Genomic DNA, 23,119 nt, shown 5'->3' with positions numbered 1-23,119 from the left:
TTGGATTGCTCAGATGTTACCAAGTGTTTGCATCTCAACAACTCACTCCTGACTTCCACCTCCATTAATTAGCATGGGAGCTGAGACAAGCAGTTCACATGCATGTGCCCATTTTGTGCACACCTGAATTGAGGCAAGAGGAATCTCACCTCCTACAGGTTAATGGCAGGCTTTGGAGGGAGCTGAGTCCCCTTCCGGTCACAGGACTACAAACCCAGAATGAGATGCCTTGATTGACTCAGCTGAATCCCTTCCTTCAGCACAAGTAAAGGAGATCCCTCCTTGTCACTGTCTGGGTGCCCTGTCTAATAATAAGACAAGAAAAGGTGATTCTTGGATCTAACTCTGTCTCTGATAGGAGGAATGACACTGCTGGAAATGTGTCTCTCCCCAGCTGAGGGAGGGAACATCAGTGATTACTTCAGTCTCTTCCACAGCAGGTTCCCCTGGAGCCCCAGGGACACCTGAAGGGAGCCCAGAGGGGGCAGAGAAGGTGATGCCTTGGGCTGGTGATCTGCTCCTGAGCTGGGATGGGCTCCTGGGATGGAGGGAGCTCATGGCAACTTGGCAGCGCTGCAGAGAGACAGCTCCGCCTCAGAGCATCTCCTCTGCAAAGGGCAGCAGGGCTGAGGGAACTGAATGGATGTTGCCAAAGGGAGATGAGTTGGGCAGAGGGAGGTTAAGGCAGTCTGGGGTGGAAGGACAGAGGAAAGATCACTGGAGGAGAAATCTTCTCAGCCTTTCACATGGTAAGTCTTTGGCAGCATGGCAAGGCAGTGAGTAACCTGGAGGGGTGTCCTAGAGGTGGCACATCCCAGGCAGATACGATCTGTCACGATGGCTCTCAGGGTTTCCTTAGTGTGGAGGAGGACGTGCTCCAGAGCAGGGTTTCCCTTCCACACTGTCAGAGGAACAGGGCACAATGGCTCCCTTGTCCTGTGGATGGCTGCAGGGGTGTGTAGCCAAGCATGGACCCAGGGATGCCCAGGGCTGTCCTTCAGAGCAGGGTCCCTGCACCCCACTCTGCTGCCTGCTGGGGTCAGCACTCAGCCTGCCCAAGGAGCTCCTCATGAGGCTGTGGGGAGAATCTGTGGGTGGAAGGCAGGGTCCTTCTGCTTTCAGGAGTGTGCTGCATGGAATCAGGGCTGCTCACAGCTCCAGATCACCCCCAGGACATTTCTGAGGGGACTTTTCGAGAAGCACATCAAGGTAGGGGCTACTGGAAAGAGAAGATGCTTTCCTGACTCTTTGCCTGGTTGTCTGAGTTTTGAGCTGGAGGTTGAAATTCCTTTTTTCCACTCTAGAGTCAGCTTTGAGACTCCCAATCTCTTACACTGAGAGAATAGTAAATATGGGAGAAGCACATCAAAGCACTGTAACCCAGCTGCCGCCAGCCACAACCTCCCTTTTACAGACACATCAGGATTTCTGTGACCTGCGCCTTAGCTCCTACAGACACAGAGGTGCTCCTGGGCAGTGTCCTGTCCCTGGGAGGTGGCTGCAGGGCAGAGCTGAGTGCAGAGCAAGTGGGATGGGAAAAGACAGAGAAACAGCTACAGGTAGAAACAGCTGCAGGCAGAGGAGATATGCCAGGGGAGGAGAAGAAAGTGCTGTCAAAAGTGTTGATGGTGGGTGGATTTGGGCAACTCCCTGTCAGTTCCTCCAGGGCATAAGGTGCCTGGTCCCCTCTCTCACCCACAACAGCTTCTACCATGAAGATGGCAGTGGCAAGGGCATGAGCTGCCTCCTCTGCAGTCAGAGCTTTAGCAGAGGAGAGGTGCCTCTCTCCTTACACATACCTGTTTCTTCCTCCTGCATGACAGAGGGCTTAGAGTGACTGCCCAGCAGTGCCAATGTCTGGGAAAGTGTGCACAGCTGGGTAAGGTAGACTCTCCAGAGTGTTTGTCTCTGCCTTCCTTGGCACGAGCATCATAGTATTTCCCCATGTTTGTCCACCTGTCTATGCTGCTGCTGTTATTGTTTTCAGTCACTCTGGGGATGGGGGTTTCAGCTGCAGTTCAGACACTGACTCTGACCATCCTGCCACAGATGTTTCTGCATGGGAATGAAGTGCCCCAGCTCCCTTCTGACTTCTGGGACCCCAAGCAATGCAGTGTGTGGGGGTGGAGAATGCACTAACTCTCTCTTCAGAAGATCCCATCTTTTACTGACTCCCCATCTTTTACTGACTCCCCATCTTTCCATCTGTTGTCATTGGAGCAGTGCAGTCAATGGGGTTTAGGAAATAGGCAGACTCTCTCTGAAAGTCACACCACCTCAGGACACCTGACTGTGTCACTGCAGAGTCATGTCAAGCTGTTCTCCACAAGGGTGCAGTGCTTCCATAGTATCTTTGTGCTAAGACCCCAACAAGTGAAGCAGTGAAAATACTGAGACTGTGGAAATGCTGCTGGGCATTTGCCAGCATGGTTACTTGGTCAAATGATATGAGCCCTGCATGCCCTTGTCTAGAGAGGGAGTGTTGAGACCTCAGTCAGGTGTGGACAGAAGACCCCAGAGTGTTTAGTCTGGTCATCTGAGTGAGGAGCCACAATTTCTGTGTCACTCCCTGCACGTCTAGGCTGAGAATGATAGAGAGGAGTTTGGAGAGCCACCCTTTGGATCTGGAAACCCCTGCTCTCTCCAGTTCTTTTTTCAGAGTAACTTCTCAGTGTGATCATCCTCAAGCTGAGAGAGGCAGAATGGGGAAGTTGGGAACAAGACTGGTGGAGAGACCCGCTCTCCTGACTCTGCACTAAGGCACAGGGAACCCTTTTGCCTCTCATAGCTCATTAGTGTTCATGCTGAGAGCAATCCCGAAGCTGAGGATTTCCACCCCTTCAGTGAACACTCCCCCAGTGTGACAAGGGCATGTAAAAACAAAGAAAGTGTATGGCTAAATGGGTGTGCTACAGCCCCTCATCTGGAGCACAGGGTGGGAAGATGCTGAGCAGCCTTCCTCCATGATGGGTGCACCTCTCCTGAGGAAGGACATGCACATAGTTACAGTCCACACTTGCTTCTCTCTTGTGATCACGCCTGCAGATGGAGGGTGGTAAATTGATGGGCAGGCAGGGTATGTCTCAGTGGTGGCTGAATCAGACCTGGACATTTCTGCTTAGAAGGGCAAAAACCAGAAAACAGAAGTCCCCCCAGGGCACTTTTCCAGAGGCAGGCGGCCCAGGTGCTAATTTGATCTCTCCCAGCAGGACATGAAGACTATTACCATAGGCTCACTGCATCCAGGCTCCTGCACTCAGCCCAGGGTGTCCATCCTCAGTGAACTCCTCAATATACAGGGCTTTTTGCCACTTCAGTGTACAAACTGGTGTAGAGCAGGTCTTACTCCTGAGGAGCCCATCAGTTGAGGCCCCTGCTCCTCATGCAACACTCAGACAGAGCAAATCAGAACTTAAGGGAGGAAGAAACATGAAGGGAGTCTTGAGAAGAGAAATGATATGGGAGGTTTCTGTCAGAAACAGAAGAAATTTTCTCAGAGAAGCCTGCCCTAAATTGTCAATGTCTTTTCCTCCTTGGACAGCACCTGAGTTCTGAAGGGACCAAATGTCCAACGGCAGCTCCATCACGCAGTTCCTTCTCCTGGCATTTGCAGACACACGGGAGCTGCAGCTGTTGCACTTCTGGCTTTTCCTGGGCATCTACCTGGCTGCTCTCCTGGGCAACGGCCTCATCATCACAGCCATAGCCTGGGACAACCACCTTCATACCCCCATGTACTTCTTCCTACTCAACCTCTCCCTCCTCGACCTGGGTTCCATCTCCAGCATTGTCCCCAAATCCATGGCCAATTCCCTCTGGGAAAAAAGAGCTATCTCTTATCCAGGATGTGCTGCCCAGGTCTTTTGCTTTCTCTTCTTCATTGTAGGGGAGTATTGTCTTCTCACTGTCATGGCCTATGACCGCTACGTTGCCATTTGCAAACCCCTGCACTATGGGACCCTCCTGGGCAGCAGTGCTTGTGCCAAAATGGCAGCAGCTGCCTGGGGCAGTGGTTTTATCAATGCTGTGCTTCACACTGCCAATACATTTTCAATACCACTCTGTCAAGGCAATGCTGTGGACCAGTTCTTCTGTGAAATCCCCCAGATTCTCAAGCTCTCCTGTTCAGACTCTTACCTCAGGGAAGTTGGGCTTCTTGTGGTTAGTCTTTCTGTAGCTTTAGGGTGTTTTGTTTTCATTGTGCTGTCCTACTTGCAGATCTTCAGGGCTGTGCTGAGGATCCCATCTGAGCAAGGAAGGCACAAAGCCTTTTCCATGTGCCTCCCTCACCTGGCTGTGGTCTCCCTGTTTGCTAGCACTGCCATGGTTGCCTACCTAAATCCCCCTTCCATCTCCTCCCCATCCCTGGATCTGGTGGTGACAGTCCTGTACTCAGTGGTGCCTCCAGCAGTGAACCCCCTCATCTACAGCATGAGGAACCAGGAGCTCAAAGACACACTGAAGAAGCTCATTCAATCAGCTGCCCGTGTCTCTTGAAATTATTTCCAACTTATCTTGGGAACCTCCTGTGCTTTTCACATTTTATCTGTAATAATCCTGTTTTTCCAGGAATCTCTGCATTCACTGCACTTCTCCGGAGGCATGAACCAAGTTGGCCTGACACAGAGGCCCTTGTACATGTGCCTGGCATGATGGTACTGCTGGCCTCCCATGTCACAACTCTGTAATAAAAGGGAATTTCCTCAGTGCTGGTGTCTGGAGGTTGGGCTCTTCTTCCAAAGTGGAAGTGAAAAAAAGGCTGAAGAAATTGTTCCCCATGAGGCCATGCTGCTGTGCTTGGGTTCTCCATGGGCTCAGGAGAGAAGGGCAGGGGGCGATGTGTTAGGAAGGAGGCCTGGACTGAGGCTTCCCATGTGGGTGCCCAGTGCCCCTGGAGATGGTGAATGATCAAAAGGGATCTGCCTAGGAGTGTCTGTCTCCCTGTGGCTTTCAGGCACCATAGCCTGCTCACTCTGGCGAGCAGCACTGCTAGCTTGGGGCCCTGCAGTAAGAACAGGGAGGGAGCAAGAGGGCCCAGACAGGGCAACATGGACACACTTCCCTGTGGAAAGGCTCTCTGGTGGCAGGAATGTCACTGGGGAAGAGCATAGGAACAACTCTGTCCTTCCACAAGGAAATAAATGACAAAGAGAAACCTATTTCTGCGTGCACCAGCTCAGGGCAGGCTGCTGCTCTGTTGCTGGGGCAGTATGAGCAGCCTTAGGAGCCTCAAGGCCAGGAGTCTTGTGCTGGTGAGATGGGCTGGCACAGAGGGGCTTCCAGCAGTAGGCAATAAGGATCTCTTGGAGGCAGGAGACACAGGGAGACACTAGCTTCCATATCCTCATATTATGGCCGTCCTCCAGCCTGGGTCTGATGTGGGAATGACACTGCTCTCTGTCCCCCGGGAGCTGCTGTGTCCTTCAGAGGGGCTGGGGCTCTGGTGTGAATGCCCAGAGCTCTGCAACACCCTGCAGTGAGCACTGCCATGGGGCCAGCCCAGACTGCACTGCTGTGCTAGGCTGGGGAGAGGGTGGGGGAGGTGGGGAGATCCAGGTAGGGGCTGGGCTGGAAAGTGCCCAGGAGAGGAAAACACCAAAGGTAGCTGAGTTGTGTGACCATGCAGGGTGAGGACATGCACCAGCGGGTTTGTGGTATGGAGCCAGGGCTCATGGAAGGGACCTGGGATATGCAGATGCAGAAGAGAGGAGGCTGGACTGTGCCCTTGGACACATGGATAGACTGGGAAGTTGGCCCAGGGCATTTGTCACCTCTAGCCTCTCACACTGGTAATTTCCATCTGTGTTCACTCACCCCAGGTTTTTGGGTGAGTCTTGCTGTGAGGCCATCTCGATCCTCCTGATGGGTTCAGACCCTGTATCAGAACAATGTCCAGACCTGCCCAGCCTCTCTCTTGGCCCAGACCACAGAAGACCATGGAGCAGGGCTGTCTGCGAAGACTCATAAGGGATGCAGCCAGGGGAGGGCAGGGCTGGGGAAAGTTGCAGAAGTAGGAAGGTTTTGGGGGATAGGGAACTGAGGACTATCATTGGTATTGTAATGTGGGGACCTTTCCACACTCCTGAACACAGCCTGTCCCATGCTGTGCCTGTGTGATGGGGCTGTGCGATGATATGTGGGGCAATGCGGCAGGGACAGGGTGCTGACAGGGTCCACAAAGTAACTGCCAGGAGGTTACAACAAGGGCAGGTATATACGAGGAATTTATATGCATTGCCTTTGCTGTGCAGGTATGATTTTGGGAAAGGCAAAGCTCACCTGGAATTGATGCTTGCAAGGAAAGTCAAGAGCCAAAAGAAGAGCTTCCATCGTTTGTTAGAGACCAAAGCTGAACAAGGAAAATATAGGGCTGCTGCTGAATGGGGAGGGTGATTTAATAACAGCACACACAGATGGGGCTGAGGGACTCAATGCATGCTTTGCCTGAGCCTTTACTGAAAAGGTCTCCAGGCCTCTGTGCTCAGTGAAAGGGTTCAAGGAAGAAAACACTACATATGGACAGGAACCTCATGAAATCCTACAAATACAATTGCTAGTTTCTGCCTCCACAGGGGACTAAGCCTGGCAATGTCACAGGCTGGGGGCATCCTGTGGAAGGGTCTTGTTGGGGAGCAAGCTGGACAGGAGGCAGTCATGTGCCTTGGCAGCAAAGGAGGCCAGCAGCATCCTGGGCTGTATGACGAGATTGAGGGAGGGGATTATCCAGGTTACTGCATCCAGATTTTGGATCCCCAATATGGGAAAGATGTCAGCAAGCTGGAGTGGGTTTAGTGAATGGCTCAAGATGGTAGAGGGCTGGAGCATTTGGTCTGTGAGGAGACTGTGAGGGAGCTGAGCTTGTCCAGTCTGGAGAATGGAAGGCTGAGACGGACCTCATCACAGCCTGCCAATACCTATGAGGACGATATGAAGAGCCGGGCCCTTCACCATGGTGAATGCTGGGAGGATAAAAGACAACAGGTGGAAGGTGAAAAAGAAGTTGTTGACCCTGAACACAAGGACACATTTTTTCCCCATGAGCTCAGCCAAGCATTGGTACAGGTCACCCAGAGTGACCATGCAGTCTCTGTCCTTGCAGGGTTTCAAAATCCAGCTAGATCAATTCTTGAACAACATGATCTGATGCTGTTCCTAGCAGGTTGGACTACAAACCTGCCAAGGTGCTTTCCAACCTGAGTTATCTTATGACCCTCAGACCCTATTTCTGATGGGTACAGAGCAGATGTTTATGGGGCATGTATCTTCCTATGCTGTACGTGACCATCTAAACCAACATCTAAACCAGTGAAGAGAGGTCAACACCTCAGTGTGACTTCTCTCTGCAATGACTGAGGAGTGTCATGGACAGTCCTGGCAGGGACTGTTTTGGGAGCATGGGGCTCTGTGTAAGACACAGAATAATCTATTCTTAATGCTGTTAGCCTGATATATACTAATTAATGTCAATAAAGTGAAAGAAAGAAGTGGTGAAGACTAGGATCTAATTCACAGAATCACAGAATCACTAAGGTTGGAAAAGACCTGTAAGATCATCAAGTCCAACCATCAACCAACACCACCATGCCCACTAAACCATGTCCCACAATGCCATTTCCAGAGGTTCCTTGAACACCTCCAGGGATGGTGACTCCACCACTTCCCTGGGCAGCCTATTCCAGTGTGTCACCACTCTCTCAGTAAAGAAATTTCTCCTAATATCCAGTCTAAACCTCCCCTGGAGCAACTTGAGGCCTTTTCCTCTTGTCCTGTTGCTAGTCACTTGGGAGAAGAGACCAACACCCACCTCTCTGCAATTCCCTTTCAGGTAATTGTAGAGAGCGATAAGGTCTCCCCTCAGCCTCCTCTTCTGCAGACTAAACAACCCCAGTTCCCTCAGCCGCTTCTCATAAGACTTGTGCTCCAGACCAGCTTCGTCGCCCTTCTCTGGACACGCTCCAGCACCTCAATGTCCTTCTTGGAGTGAGGGGCCCAAAACTGAACACAGGATTCGAGGTGCAGCCTCACCAGCACCGAGTACAGGAGGCATGATCGCTTCCCTACTCCTGCTGGCCACACTATTTCTGATACAGGCCAGGATGCCGTTGGCCTTCTTGGCCACCTGGGCACTCTGCCGGCTCATATTCAGCTGGCTATCAATCAACACCCCCAGGTCCTTTTCTGCGGGGTAACTTTCCAGCCACTCATCCCCAAGCCTACCGGGGACCTCTTGATTAAAAGTTTTTGAAATTGTTTTTGATTTTGTTTTCTGTTGTTTTAAGATACTAGCCTTTGAGGCGATTGTGTGTCCTTTTTCTTTCTTGGGAAAAGAAAGATGTTCAGAAATGAGTTTGGATGTGGGACATAAATGTCTTCAGTTACAGGAACTCAGACACCTGGTGCCAGCATCGATGCCCTGGGACCCTCTACCCAGGCTCCACCTGCAGCTCCTCGGGGTCTCTGGTCTCCCACAGGTCTTCTGTGGTAGTTGCCAGCCCCAGGAAAACGCTAAGGTATAATTGGGCCCTGAAAAGTGGCACTGGATGTTTATGGTCAGACAACTGAGGTCTGCCTAGAAAGGTGAAAAACTTTTTTCAACATTTAAAAGAATTTGAATACATTTTCATCAGATGAAACAACTGAATACTTTTAATAAAATGGCAATGTTTTTTCCACCATGCCAGAATGGGAATTTCCAGGAAGTGTATTAATCATAGGAGAAGAAATATTGATCTTGCCCTGTACTTGCACTACCAGTACTCTGCTGTTATGCTGCATATTTAATCTACCTCATCTTTCAGGTGTTCCCACCTGTCCTGATTAGAGGACCATGTTTAAGAGGGCATCTTTTCAGCAGACTATCTGGACATGTGCCCTTCCCATTCCTCTCCAGATTTCCTCTTCTTTTTCCTTTTTGTTCATTTAGATACCTCACAACTAGTTGCTCTTTTGAGCTTCAGGGACTTAGAAGCTTGCCCTGTCTCTCAGAAGCCTAATTTATTCTTTAATCTACTCCACTGTGTTTATATCTATCTAGCCTTTCTTATCTTTCTGTCTAAAAAAGTTCTTGTATGGCTATCTCTTGTGGACATTGGACATCATCAGATGCAGCTTGGACTTAGCATACAGTTAAAGAGTGTTTTACTGTTTATTAAATTGCATTGTGTGTAACTTTTGTTTGTTGACAATGAAGAGAAATCCTTCTGTGCCTGTGTGCAGGTAGTTCTCTGAGGAAAGCAGGTGGGAGTTAGTGCAAAGGAGCTGTAACATCACACTGAAGCTGCAGATCTCTGATGTAAGGAAAAGTGATGCAAGTCCCAGGGGGCAGATGACAGAAATGGCAGGGTTGGGAAGGTGAGGTTGAAGCTGGTTGATATAGTGTCTGGCCTCAAGAGGACTGCTTTTTCTGCCCACCCAGACTTCCTTAGAAGACCCTCTGGATCAATATCAGTTGGAGCGTGCTACTATCAATTCTTCTGTAAAGTGAAAAATTATAAAAATATGCTTAAAAAGCAAAAAATCCTTTCTTATTAAATGGTCATTGAAATCTTCATCATCCACTACTCTTCTGAAACCTCTCCAATTAGCTGTACAAGTCTTGAAGACTTGAAGAAAAGTACAGGATTGTAATGGGCCCCATGGTGTATTTGGTCCTAAATCAATGAATCTCAGATACTGAGAGGAGATTGAACAAACTGCTCAAGAAGCCAAAGTCAGAAGGAAATGCTGAAGTTTCTTGGAGTATTAATTGACCCCATCGAGGGCCATTACTGACAAAGCCTCCCCATGGACTTGTTAGTTCAGAAAATCGGAGGCAATGATGAGAGGCAGGCAAAAGGACTGTGCAGGTCGTGTGCATAGGCATGTGCATAGGCACATGGGGAAGGGAGATCCTGTCCCTCACGCATGGCTCAGGGCTCTTCCTGGGGCAGTAGGATATGGGCCTTGTGATGCCAAGTGAAAGACAAAGATATGGTGCCTCCCAGCCTCCTTGGGGGATTCCAGGAGGAAATGAGGCTCCAGTGCAATGAGGACAATGTGTTTCATCATAGGCCTCGGTGGCAGAGACATGAGCCATAGCCAAGGGGACAAAAAACACAGTTCTGCTGGAGCCTTCCAGCCTTGCGAGCACCCTTGGCCTTCTCCACTGCAGGCTGTCCTACACTGTCCCACACCTGCACCTGTTTCCCTGCAGGATGTAGACATTCCACCCACTTCCCCACCTTGTTCTCACCCCGGCATGTCCTTACCTTCACTGATTTCTCTCCAACCTCACTGGCTGTTCCTTGAAATACAAAGCTATGGGCTGATCCCAGGGTCCCTCTCTGTCATATGTAGCAGCACAGCACTACCTTTTGAATGATATTTCTTCCTTCTCCTGTTCAGTCTGGACCTCTAAAGCTGCAGTTTCTGGTGGTTTTCCTTCCTCGCACTCTTCCCCACTGCCAGAAAAACATTGCAGTCATCTCTGTAAGCAACTTTCAAGCTTCCTCAAGCTACTACTACACTACTCTGAGCCTCTGCTTCAAAAGAGATCTCAGGAGGTCTCTAGTCCAACCTCCTGCTCACAGCAGGGTCAGCTATCAGGTCACAGCAGTTTTCACAATAGGCCTAAGAAGCCCAGCTCTCACAGCCATTTCACATGGCATCCAACAGCATCTTGGCAGATCTCCTTTGGGCCCTCTCCAATTCCTCCATGCTCCTCCTGAATGGGGAGCCTGACACCAGGACATATTATTGCAGATGTGGCCACACCAGTGCCGAGTCAAGGGGAATGATAATTCCCCTTGTCTGGGTGGCCATGCTCCTCCCAGTGCAGCCCCATAGGCACATGGACATATCACATTTAGCACCACTGACTTGTATGGCATCCCTTGTAATGCCCATTGAGGTATGGTCCTTGAGGTTGCTCCTCATCCAGTCAGGTCTGGGTCTGCCTTGATGTACAGGGTTGTTCTGCCCCCTGGTGCAGAACATCAAAAGATCCCTTTTCCTTGGAAAATGTCTAAAGGTTTCTATTGACCAAATCCATTTCTCAAGGTTTGCTTGGACTGAACCCCATTGTGTCAGCTGGTACATGTAGGTGAAGACGGAGATGCAAGTTTAATGAAATTGCTTGCCAAGGTAGTAGATATTACCGTGGTGATCATCCCAGAAACACCAAATGAGGGTACAATGCAAGCAAAACCAGGATCACTGAGGAAAGTGTAAGCAGAGGTGTGCTGATTGTATGGGAGGACATGAGGATGATCAAAGGGAAGAACTTGGGAGGGGCAAAACATGGGAAAAGAAAATACAAGGTGAAGCCAAAGATATGATAAAGGGTGTTCTGGGGTACCTGCCAAGCAGCCCTTCACCTGAGAAAGACTGACTGGAGTGGGACAAGAAAGTTGCACTTGACCTGAGCATATTTATGTCTGACTTGCTTCTATGGTCATGGAGAGTCTGAGTGTTTTGCATACCAGCATCAAGGGAAGATCCATAATGCATGGAAACACAGAATTGTTTGGGCTGGAAGAGATCTCAGGAGGTCTCTAGTCCAACCTCCTTCTCACAGCAGGGTCAGCTATCAGGTCACAGCAGTTTTCACAGGTCTTTATTCATTTTGGGCCTGAAAACCTCCAAAGGCAGAGATGGCACCAACTCTGAGAAACCTTCTCACTGCACATTGGCCCTCATCCCCCAATCATGTAAAGCAGTGAAGAGCATAACTCTTTCTGGTTACCTCCTCGTAGCTGTGGGAAGACTATTATATGGTTTCCCCAAAGCCTTCTTTTCTACTGTCAGAAAAAACTTTGCACTTTCAGCCTCCCATAGTGAGAAAGTCAACCTTACAAATGCATACCTGAGATGCTTAAGGCTCTTCCAGTCCTGCTGTATTCTCTCAGATCTGCAAAGGACTCCAGGGTTGTTAGAATATCATCACTCTCCTTCTATGGTGTTCTGCAAGTGTCACTCTCAGTTGTCATCATGATGTAATGCACATGTGTTGCAGGTTATGAGGAGGGCACAATTGGAACAAGCAGTCATTCAGAATTAAATTTTGTACTTAAAATGTTTCAGGCCCAAGAGGCAACATGACACCACTAAGAGAGGATTGCTCTGAGGGATGCCATGCTTGGTGCTAACCCACATGCAGAAGAGGAATTCATGATTCCAAGAATCACAGTAGCTATCTGTATTGGGTTTGCGTGACAGCGCTTTGGTAGGGGGCTACAGGGGTGGCTTCTGTGAGAAGCTGCTAGAAACTTCCCCTATGTCTGATAGAGCCAATGCCAGCCGACTCCAAGACGGATCTGCCACTGGCTAAGGCTGAGCTAATCAGCAACAGTGGTAGCGCCTCTGTGATAACATATTTAAGAAGGTGGGGGGGGGGGAAACCGGGAAACGGCAGCCGGAGAAGAGAGGAGTGAGAATATGTGAGAGAAACAACTCTGCAGACACCAAGGTCAGTGAAGAAGGAGGGGGAGGAGAGGCTCCAGGCGCCGGAGCAGAGATTACCCTGCAGCCCGTGGTGAAGCAGGTTGTCTCCCTGCAGCCCATGGAGGTCCACGGTGGAGCAGATATCCACCTGTGGCCCGTGGAGGACCCCACGCTGGAGCAGGTGGATGCCCGAAGGAGGCTGTGATCCTGTGGGAAGCCCATGCTGGAGCAGGCTCCTGGCAGGACCTGTGGAGCCGTGGAGAGAGGAGCCCACGCTGGAGCAGGTTTGCTGGCAGGACTTGTGATCCCACAGGGGACCCACGCTGGAGCAGTCTGTTCCTGAAGGACTGCACCCCGTGGAAAGGACCCATGCTGGAGCAGTTCGTGAAGAACTGCAGCCCGTGGGAAGGACCCATGTTGGAGAAGTTCGTGGAGAACTGTCTCCTGTGGGAGGGACCCCACGCTGGAGCAGGGGAAGAGTGTGAGGAGGAAGGAGCAGCAGAAACAACGTGTGATGAACTGACCGCAACCCCCATTCCCCCCGCACCGCGCCGCTCGGGGGGGAAGAGGTAGAAAAAATCGGGAGTGAAGTTGAGCCTGGGAAGAAGGGAGGGGTGGGGGGAAGGTATTGTTTTTTTAAGATTTGGTTTTACTTCTCATTATCCTACTCTGATTTTGATTGGTAATAAATTAAACTAATTTCCCCAAGTCAAGTCTGTTTTGCCCGTGATGGTAATTGGTGAATGATCTCCCTATGTCCTTATCTCGACCTATGAGCCTTTTCCTCATATTTTCTCTCTCCTGTTGAACTGAGGAAGGGGAGTGAGTGAGCGGCTGTGGGGTGATTAGTCCGGCTGGGCTTAAACCACGACACTATCGCTAGAGGTGGCAGAATCACTGAACCATTCAGGTCAGAAGGGACCTTGGGATGTCTCCAGTACAACCTCCCACTCACACTAGGATGAACACTGAATTACTACCAAGTTCCTCAGTGCTTTGTCCAACAGTGTGCTGCAAATGTTTTCTGGGGACTTCGTCTAAGATAATTTGTGGACTCTTGGGAATCTTCCAAGGAATCTCAGGGTGCCTTTTGCTGCCAGGTAAGGGCAGCCACAGGATTCCTTGACTCCCAGCAAGCTGCTAGCAACCTCTAGCAGCTCCTGATGAACTCTGTCCACTGTCCTTCATCAAAAGGTACATTGTTGAGAGGCTGCTGAAGCTTTTAAAGCCCTTGGACTATTACTCCTTGCTGCTCTTTCACCGAGGCATAAATGATACAGCCAAACAAGGAAAGTATAGACTATAAATAAATGACTCTGCGGGTGATGGTCAAGGGTATGGTGACCTAGGTGGTGGTGTTCTTGACCTTGCTGGTGAGGAGGTTTGTGCACTGGGCAGTTCCTGTGGGTCAACATTTGATTGTGCAGCTGGTATAAGCAATAGGATTTTAGTTTCTATGACCATGAGAACCTCTCTGAGCATCAGCGACTTCTTGGAAGAGATGGAGTAAAATTACCCCCTGATAAAGTGGGGTAAAATTATCTTTGCTGACAGACCGGCAAACCAGTTAAGAAGAGCTTTAAACAGGAATTTTGGAGGAGTGAGGAAGTGATGGGTGGGGTAGGCAAGTAAAGGTTTATGTAAACAAAAGAAGCATAACAATCAACAAAGCAGGGCTGAAGTGGAATCACCCCAAGCATATGCACATAAATAAGGAAGTGCCTGTGGGGCAGCATTGAAAGCTCTCATACCCTTTCCAGGAAATCAGCATGGCTGGGCACCTCTCTGAAGTGCCTGTACACTAATGCATGCAGCCTGGGGGAAAAAATAGGAGGAATTAGGAGTGTGTGGGCAGTTCCAGAGCTATGATCTCATGGGATAAGAGACATGGTGGGATAGCTCACACAACTGGCGTGCTGGGAGGGATGGATGGATGCATACATGCATGGCTGGATAGATGGATGGATGGATGGTTAAAAGCTGTTCAGAAAAGACAGGACTGATCAACAAGGAGAGGGAGTTTCCCTTTAAGTGAGAGAGCAGTGGGAAAGCATGGAGCTCTGCCTTGGGATAGATGATAACCCAGTCAAGACTTCATGGGTCACGATTAGCAGGCAGAACAAAATGGGTGACCTTTATTGGGTATCTGTTATTGACTGCTTGATCATTGGAATAAGCTGCCCGGGGAAGTGGTGGAGTCACCATCACTGGAGGTGTTCAGGGAACGTGTGGATGAGGCATTGTGGGACATGCTTTAATGGGCATGGTGGTGTTGGTTGATGGTTGGACTTGATGATCTTACAGGTCTTTTCCAACCTTAGTGATTCTGTGATTCTGTGATCAGAAAGAAGATGGGGCCTTCTTCAGACAACCTGCCTTGGATGATAACTTCCCAATCATGCAGAGATGAGGTTAGGAGAGCCAAAACTCATCTCAAGTTAAATCTAGTGAGGGACCAGAAGGGCAACAAAAAAGGTTTCTACGAGTCCATAAGCAGCAAAAGGAAGACTAGGGGAAAATGTGGGCTCACTGGTACATGTGCCAGGGGCACTGGTGACAAAGGATATGAGAAAGCTCAAGACACTCATTGTCTTCCTCACCTTAGTCTTTACTGAACTAGTATCCCAAAACACCCTCAAGGACAAGCTGCCCAGGAATAGACTAGGCAAGTGGAAGTGAGGTGGATTGCAAACTTTCTGAATTGTTGGGCTCCCCAGGAATAACACCATGCACAGGTAAATGCTGGGGCTGACCAGCTGGAAAAATCTTTTGCAGAAAAGTACCTGGAGGTCCTGGTGGGCAACAAGTTGGACATGAGCCAGCAATGTGTCCTCATGGTAAAGAAGGCCACCAGCACCCTGGGCTGCATCAGGAAGGGTGTTGCCAGCAGGCTGAAGGAGGTGATGATCCTTCACCTCTGCTCAGCACTGGTGAATAGTACTCCCATCCCTGCACCAGCCTTGCCCCACTATCCCACATGTGACCCCACAGCTCAACCCTGGACCATGGTGACTGGCCAGGGCTGGAAATGAAAGTAAAAAGGGCCAGGCCTGGGGGTGACATCTGGGGTATGGGCCAGCAACAGAGGTCAGGGAGACTGCCTCAAGGATGTGTGCTAGGCAGAGGGACTGAGGGACAGCAGGAAACTCACCTGGCTGCTGGGTCATGCTTCCCTCAGTGCAAGACCTGACACAGGGTCCCAGACTTCCCTCTTCACGAGGGAATGATGGCACTTCAGGAGGGATGATGGCACTAAGTATAAGGAATGGGGGGCATCAGGCTTCTTCAGCCACTTCCCAGGCCTGGTGGAACACCAGAACAGTAAGGACTTCTGGCTCTGCACCATGAGCACGCTTTAGGGTACCCACAGTCCAGACATTGCCTTGGATTAGCTGAATACCAGCATTTTTCTATTTGAAGCAATTTCTAGAACAGGTCACCCCCCATCTGATCTCTCCCCATCTGTTGTCACTAAATCAGGGCTTTTGAGCCAGTGTGCAAAATGCCAATCAACACACTGAGTCTTTATTGCCAGTCTGCAGAGTAGGGTGTCAGGCATTTAACATCAGCCAGCACATCTCTCAGAAACACACGGGGTCTTTTATACAAAATGATAACAAAGAAAGATTCACATTACAATAGCTGATTGGTCGCTCATACTAAATTTCATCTGCCCATGTCTTAATTTTAATGTAACTCGTTATACTAAGGTGGACCTATATTTACATTTAAAATCTCCACCTAGGGGTGTATTTTTTAGTATTAAAGTTTAGGGTGCAAGTCTTGATTAAATTCAAAAATACTTCTCTACAACAAATCATGTATCACTACACACCATTACACACATTAAATAGGTTATTGTATACTGAAAAGGTCCTTGTACAGTAGCATTGTCTTGACCAGGATGCATATCCTAGGTACCAGAGTGAGTTTCCATCTCCGTCCTCAAGGATACCTGAATTCCATTGCTATAATCTGGTTCCATATACAGCACATCCAACCTCTGATTTGGCTGGACATTCCTGGCCTCCTCCTAATACTCCTCATATGGTCCCAAGCTGGATGGGGATCACTGCTGCTAATCCCCTTCCCAGGAAGTCTGTGGATATGGCAGGTGGTTTAAGGCACTATGGTATACTTCCAAGGACACTAGATGTGTTCAGCCATTGCCTGAGGGTGACATAAATCACTCTTCAGCCTCCCTTCCTTGTGCCTGCTGGGTCCCCACTGCCTCCTCTGGGATTGCAGAGTCCTTATTTCCCTGAAGATACCTGGGTTTAGCACTTTCCCTTTGGGTGACTCCACCACTTTGTGGGTCTTCATTCGCTGCCCACCCCAGGCACACATAGTACATGGAGATCTCCTGGGCTCTCCAGAAAGCTCCAGACTCCCCTGCTTAAGGCCATGATCCGCATGTCACATGTGAGACAGCCCTGGGTATGTACCTCAGTGAACATTCACCATCACCACTGTCGCCAGACACAAACAGGTGAGCCCTAAATCCAATCCTTAATCTCTAACAGGTCACACTATCACAACGAGCTCTTTGTTGCTGAACCCATGGAGCAACAGGCCCTTTTGGGGGTGCAGTTGCTCATACCTATTCTTGGCACCAGCCTTGGAAGAAAAGTTGAGTCTCCAGGCACTGCGCTTGGGAGATCCCTTTTTATTACAGAGATACTAGGAGAGAGTCAGCTCTGACTCATTGTTGGACATACATTTATATAGGCTCCAGGTGTGACAGAGCAGGTTAATTCCTCAGGAGAAGTGCGATGAATCCAAACATTAATGTAGGAACAACATAATAACCAAAAATTACCACAAAACTAGAATGATAACAATTATGATAATGATAATTAGCAGAATAATAATAATGCTAATGCTAATAATGACAATGATAATTAAAACCAACAAAGCATAGGCCAAGAATGGGAGTCATTTGTACAGAGAGATGGAAAGTTCAGCATGATTGAGAAATGTCCATGAAATCCCTTTCCTAATGGCATCCTTGAGCTCCTTGCTCCTCATGCTGCAGATGAGGGGGTTCACTGCTGGTGGTACCACTGCGTACAGAACTGCCACCACCATATCCATTGATGGGAAGGAGAAGGAAGTGGGCTTCAGGTAGGTGAACATGCCAGTGCTGATAAAAAAGGAGACCATGGGCAGGTGAGGGAAGCATGTGGAAAAGGCTTTCTGCCATCCCTGCTCAGATGGGATCCTCAGCACAGCCCTGAAGATCTGCATGTAGGACAGCAGGATGAAAACAAAACACCCAAATGCTAAACAGACACTAATCACAAGAAGGAGGGGAGGGGAGGGGAGAGGAGGGGAGGGCAGGGCAGGGCAGGGGAAGGGACGGCAGGGGAGGCAAGGCAGCACACAAGAAAGCATTCTCCTTACCCAGCTCTGCATGCTACCTCCCAGAGATCAACATTGCCAGGCAGTTGCACTCAGCCCCTTTGCTCTGCAGACAGAAGTGGGCACGTGGCTGGAGAGATGCGCCACTGCTTTGCTGGAGCTCTGGCTGCAGAGGAGGTGGTTCAAGCCTTGGACCCCACCACCCTGAGGGCAGAGGCTTTGCTTGGTGGGAGAGGAGGCAAGGGGTCTTGCTCAGAGGAAGCTGTGTGCATTGAAGGGGGATCAGATGGAGTTTTCGGAATTCTCCCTCCCACAACATTTCCTCTCATTCCCCAATCATATCCCTGCTGCCTGGAGATGTTTCTCTTGGGAGGTGTTTCCCTGTCCTATGTCAGTGCTCGCAGACCCCATCCCAAACTTTGTGCACTCACCTTGGCCCTACAGAAACCTGTGTCTTTGCAGGGCTCTGGCTAGGCACATGTTCATATTTGCAGGTGGAAAAGGGCAGGCCAGAACAATCCTGAAGGGTCCAGCAAAGGTGATACTAATGCTGTCCACCGGCAGAGGAGTGGCTGAAGGCACTTTACAAGGCTCCTAGCAGACCTGCTGACCACTTAAAGTTACAGATCAGGCATCTCAGTGACTTGTTCAAACCTGAGAGCTCCTTTTCCATCTCTCCCTTCCCTGCACCCCACTACCCCTAGAGTAGGAAAATGAAAACACAAGAAAGCACCCTATCTTTAAAATATTCCCTGCATTGAGCTTCCTCTTGAAAACTTTCTGCTAGGGATGCCTTGGGGGTGATCTGGATATGTGAGCAGCCCTGTCCCACACAGCACCCTCCCAAAAGCAGGACCTGCCCTGAAAGGGGTTGCTTCTTCCACCCAGAGCTTCTTCCCACAGTGCTGTGGAGAGCTTCCCGGGAAGGCTGAGGGCTGACCCTAGCAGGTGGCAGAGTCCCTGCCCTGGCACATAGCTCCCTGGGGCACAGGGACCCTGCTCTGAAGGATCAGGAGAGACCCAGGGATGGAGCTGCCAAGTGGGTGACAGCCCCGAGTCTGGGCAGGGCACCTGGGCAGACCCAAAGCCCAGGCACACACTGGAGGGACTGTAGGTGTGTCTGTCCGTGGCTAAGTGCTGCAGGGGATGCAGGACCACTTGTGACCTTCACAGCAGATCAGCCTAAGAGGAGAACAGGATGGGGACAGTTGTGTTGCCCATGGTTGTGTATGTGCTGCTGTTGGTGTGGTGGCTGTAAAGGTACTGCTCCCCAGAGGCATTGATCTGTGTATGGTCAGCTGTGTCCATCCTGTGTGTGCATGGCTCTGTGTGTGTACAAGGTTGTGTGTTCATGTAGTTATGTATGCACATGTGTCCATTTGCCTGTTTCCACTAGAGTGTTTGGAATACAAGGCAATTTCTCCTGACTGCTGATGCAACAAGGCGCTAGGCTGAATCTTAGGATTTAGGGACCCTTCTTGAGAGCCCTATCAACATGAGGATGGTATACAGGGTGTCAGGATGTCCTCAACATTCTCCCTTTTCCATGGGGGCTCACAGAGGCTTCCAGCCATGCTGTTACAAGTCTGTAATATAAAAACTCATCTACACAATGCATGTAGGTGAGCAGGCACTTCTTTATTGCAGCGCTGGACGCACAGGGGATCGCTCCACCTAGTGTGCATGTCTAGCTTCTCCGCTACCAAAGTTATATACAATCAAAGTATACATATTCATCATATTTTTCAAGAAACAATTAACATATTCATACAATTTCTGAGAACTCATTAATATACGTAAATGCTCGTGATGCATGCGCCTTCAGGTACACAGGTGGTCGTTTAAGGTCCTCTGGTGGTCGTCCATAGTCTTCCTCATGGTGTCCTTTAGTTGAACCCAATCTTTGCGCATGCTCAGGTTGGTTGCAAAATCCTATTCTTGGAATCTTCTTAAGTTTTCCCCGGTTTACTGACCAGGCCTACAACTTATCATTCTCTTGACAAGCAAATTCTACCTCTTCACAATGCTACATTGTTCATAGCTAGTTTATGATTAAAGTAGGGGTAGCTCATACCTAGTTACCCTTATACAGAAAAAAAAAATATATATATATAAAATCTTAATCTTTTAATGATCACTTTTCTAGCTTATAAGTTTCTGTCTATTTCCATGCCTATGAATAATCAATGTTTATTTCTATTAGTATCTATCGATTGGCATCCTTGATATTCATATCAAGATGGGAGCGTAAAGGGGATTTTTCAAGCAGCATCACTGGTGCATATCAGGTCACACTGTTACAAAACTCAAACAAAACTTTTCTATTCAATTCTTCATCGTTCCATCTCGTTACTGTTAGTTCCTCAGCATGGAACGGCGACTCCCTGGTGAGGTTCCTATGGTTATTGTTTCTAACTTAACAATCCTATCTTATTTATCTATTAATTATATTTAATCTTTTCTATATGATCATACTTCGATTTTTTTAAAAAAATCAGAATATTTACAACAATGCAAAGGCCTCCTCTTCCTGTGGTCACAGCTTGACTCCAGTCATGCAGCTGGACCACAGCTGAGGAGCCTTGTTACAGAGTGACTGTTGGGGTAAGGGCTGCCACACATGTTAGGGGAGACTGTCTCAAGAATGTTTGCTAGGAAAAGTGAGGGACAAACACAAACTCACATGGCCTCATGGGTCATGCTTCCTTCAGTGCAAGACCTGACACAGGTTTCTAGCCTTGCTTTTTTATCCAGGAAGGATGATGGCATTAAGAGATGGGGAGTGGGGGTCACCAGTCCTTCTTCAGCCACTTCCCAGACTTGATGGAGCACCAGGAAAGCAAGAACTTCTGGCTCTGCACCATGAGCATGCTTTGGGGTACCCACAGTCTTTGTCTTGGGTTACCTGAACAGGGATATTTTCCTCTCTGAGGAATCTTCCAGCTTAGGTTACCTTCCTTCTGATATCTCTTCATTCCTCCTCTGACCTGCCTGCCCATTCCTAAATCCCTCCCCATGCTCCCTGCAGGGTCCTGAGGTGGCAGTGGTATTACACAGACCAAGCAGACTGTGGTACCCACACTGGCTTTGCTGGATGGAGTGGGAACTAAAACCAGCTGGATTGAGACCCCAGAGGTCTGTGGAGGTGGCAGGTACTTGGAGAGTCTATGGAGCATTTCCAAAGGCACTAGAGGTGTCCAGGGGTGTCTCTAGATCCAGCTGGTGGTAATTCATTCAGCTTGACATGAATCACACTCCAGGCTCCACTCCTTGCACCTGCTGGGCCCCCCACTGAATCCATTGGGAATTGCAGAGTCCCTGTTTTCCTGTGGATACATTAATTTGGCAATTTACCTTTGGGTCACTCTACCTTGGGCCATCTATCCTCACCTGGTGGGGCTCCATTCACTGCCCCCTGAGGCACATGCTGTTCATGGAGATGTCTCAGGCTCTCCAGGCTGCTCCAGATTCCTCTACTGGATGATGTCATCTGCTCTGTTACATGTGGGATAGCCTGGGTATGTATCTCTGTGGTGCATTGACCTTGGCTGGCTGCCAGGTGCCCACCAAACCACTCTCTCACTCCCCCTCCTTAGCAGGAAAGGGAGAGAAAATAAGATGAAAAACTCGTGGATCAAGATGAAGGCGGTTTAATGAAAGAAAGCAAAGGCCACACATGGAAGCAATGCAACAACTGGACTAGATGATCGTTGTAGGTTCCTTCCAACTTAACTATTCTATTCTATTCTAAAAAACAAGATATTTTTTCTACTTCCCATCAGCAGATGTCCAGCCACTTCCTGGGAAGTAGGGCCTCAGTGTGCACAGCATTTGCTTCAGAAAACAAGGGCCTTGTGAGAGACTGAACTGTGAAACATTTGTCTCAAAGATTGCTTGTTAAAGGTGAACAAAGATTGTTTGTTTTAGCTGGCCGAGGAATGCGATAAGGACAGCTGCAAGGCCACAGAGGCCTCCAGTCTGTGAAGAATCATCCTGCCCAGTCAAGCGATATGCAGGAATGCAGTCACTTGAGGTGTGTGTGCATATGCAGGAATGCAGAGGCTTGCAACTACACCGTTGTCGTGGAAACCGCAGCCCCTGAGTGGGGGGATAAAAGGAACTGTGAAAGAAAACTTTCTGCGATTGCCCACCATGAAACTGCGATTGCCCACTGCGAAACCACCAAACCACCGAGAGGCTTGGACCCTCGGGATGCCGTGGATCCATGGTGGTGACTATTCTTGCAACTCTACCTCGACTGCTTGCTTGATTTCTACCTTTTCTTTCCACTCTATCCTATCGCTGCTATTTTCCACTTTTGATAATAAAAAGCTGGTTTAGGCGTACCGTATTTGACCTCGTTTGTGTCTTAATCTTGCTCTTGGGATCATATTGAAACCTTCCCCGACATTGGATCAGGACAGCGCCTTTATGATGAATGCTCCACCCCCTCCTCCTTTCTCTTAGCATTTATTGCTGAGCATGACACCATATGCTATGGAATATCCCTTTGGACAATTTGGGTCAGCTGTCCTGGCTATGTCCCTCCCAACCTCTTGGCCACCCCTAGCCTACTGGCCTTTGGAGGTGGGGGTTGAATAGACAGCCTTCCTGTTTGCTCAGGAAAAGTTTTCCTTGTAGGCTGATTGGAGCTCCACAACACTAAGTATTGTTGCATTTGGCCTGGCGAACAACACTAAGTGTGTCTACACTGTGAATAAAATGACTTCTTGACTTTCATCTACTCCTTCTCACTCACTCCCCAACTGCAAGGCTGCACCCTGAGTCTGGCACTGGGATCTCCCCTTGGCTCTCTCCTTCTCAGACATTGCCCTGAGCCCTGCTTGACTCAGTCGCCTCTGCTTGACTGCTCAGACCTGGAGATACAGGAGAAGGTGCAGCAGCTTGACCTTAGTACCTCCATTTGTTCTACCTGATGTCACATGGAAGTGCAGCCAGGGGAGCATAGAGGAAGGCTGCAGAGTTTATCCTTCTCTCTTGTGAAGTTCAGGCTTCCAGTCTACTGGATGTGACTCAGAAGTGGGGCACTTTGTAAGGGGTCTTCAGTGTTCGCTGCTGGCCTGGGGCATAAAAGGTACCACAGCTTTCCCAAAGGCTGTTCTTCACCTCCAGGGCCACAGATGCAGCTCAGGTCTTCATGTGTCTTTACAGCAGCCCTAAGACTCAAGGATCCTAGGGATCTGATTGCCAGAGAGCAAGGGTGGGGGGTGAAGGCAGGCTTACCTTTGACCAAAAGGCTCAACTGCTGCTCGTGAGGTCAGTGGACCCCCAAGACCTCCAGATTCCAGGCCCAGGGTGGACCCTGCTTGCTCTGTGG

The 23,119-nt window shown here is 49.3% G+C and overlaps 1 protein-coding gene across 1 annotated transcript; it reads left to right on the top strand.

Annotated features, from left to right (window-relative positions):
- The first annotated feature begins 3,564 nt into the window (after positions 1-3,564).
- LOC104261999 (olfactory receptor 14C36) lies at positions 3,565-4,497 on the top strand. The gene has a single exon (XM_009818581.2). It carries the CDS (start codon positions 3,565-3,567, stop codon positions 4,495-4,497), a length of 933 nt encoding a protein of 310 aa, XP_009816883.2.
- Positions 4,498-23,119: the final 18,622 nt, after the last annotated feature.

This window comes from Gavia stellata, chromosome 13 (genome assembly GCF_030936135.1).
Source record: "Gavia stellata isolate bGavSte3 chromosome 13, bGavSte3.hap2, whole genome shotgun sequence".
In the NCBI taxonomy this organism is placed as follows: Eukaryota; Metazoa; Chordata; class Aves; order Gaviiformes; family Gaviidae; genus Gavia; species Gavia stellata.
Note: the sequence above shows the minus strand (reverse complement) of the source record. Positions and strands in the feature narration are given on the sequence as shown.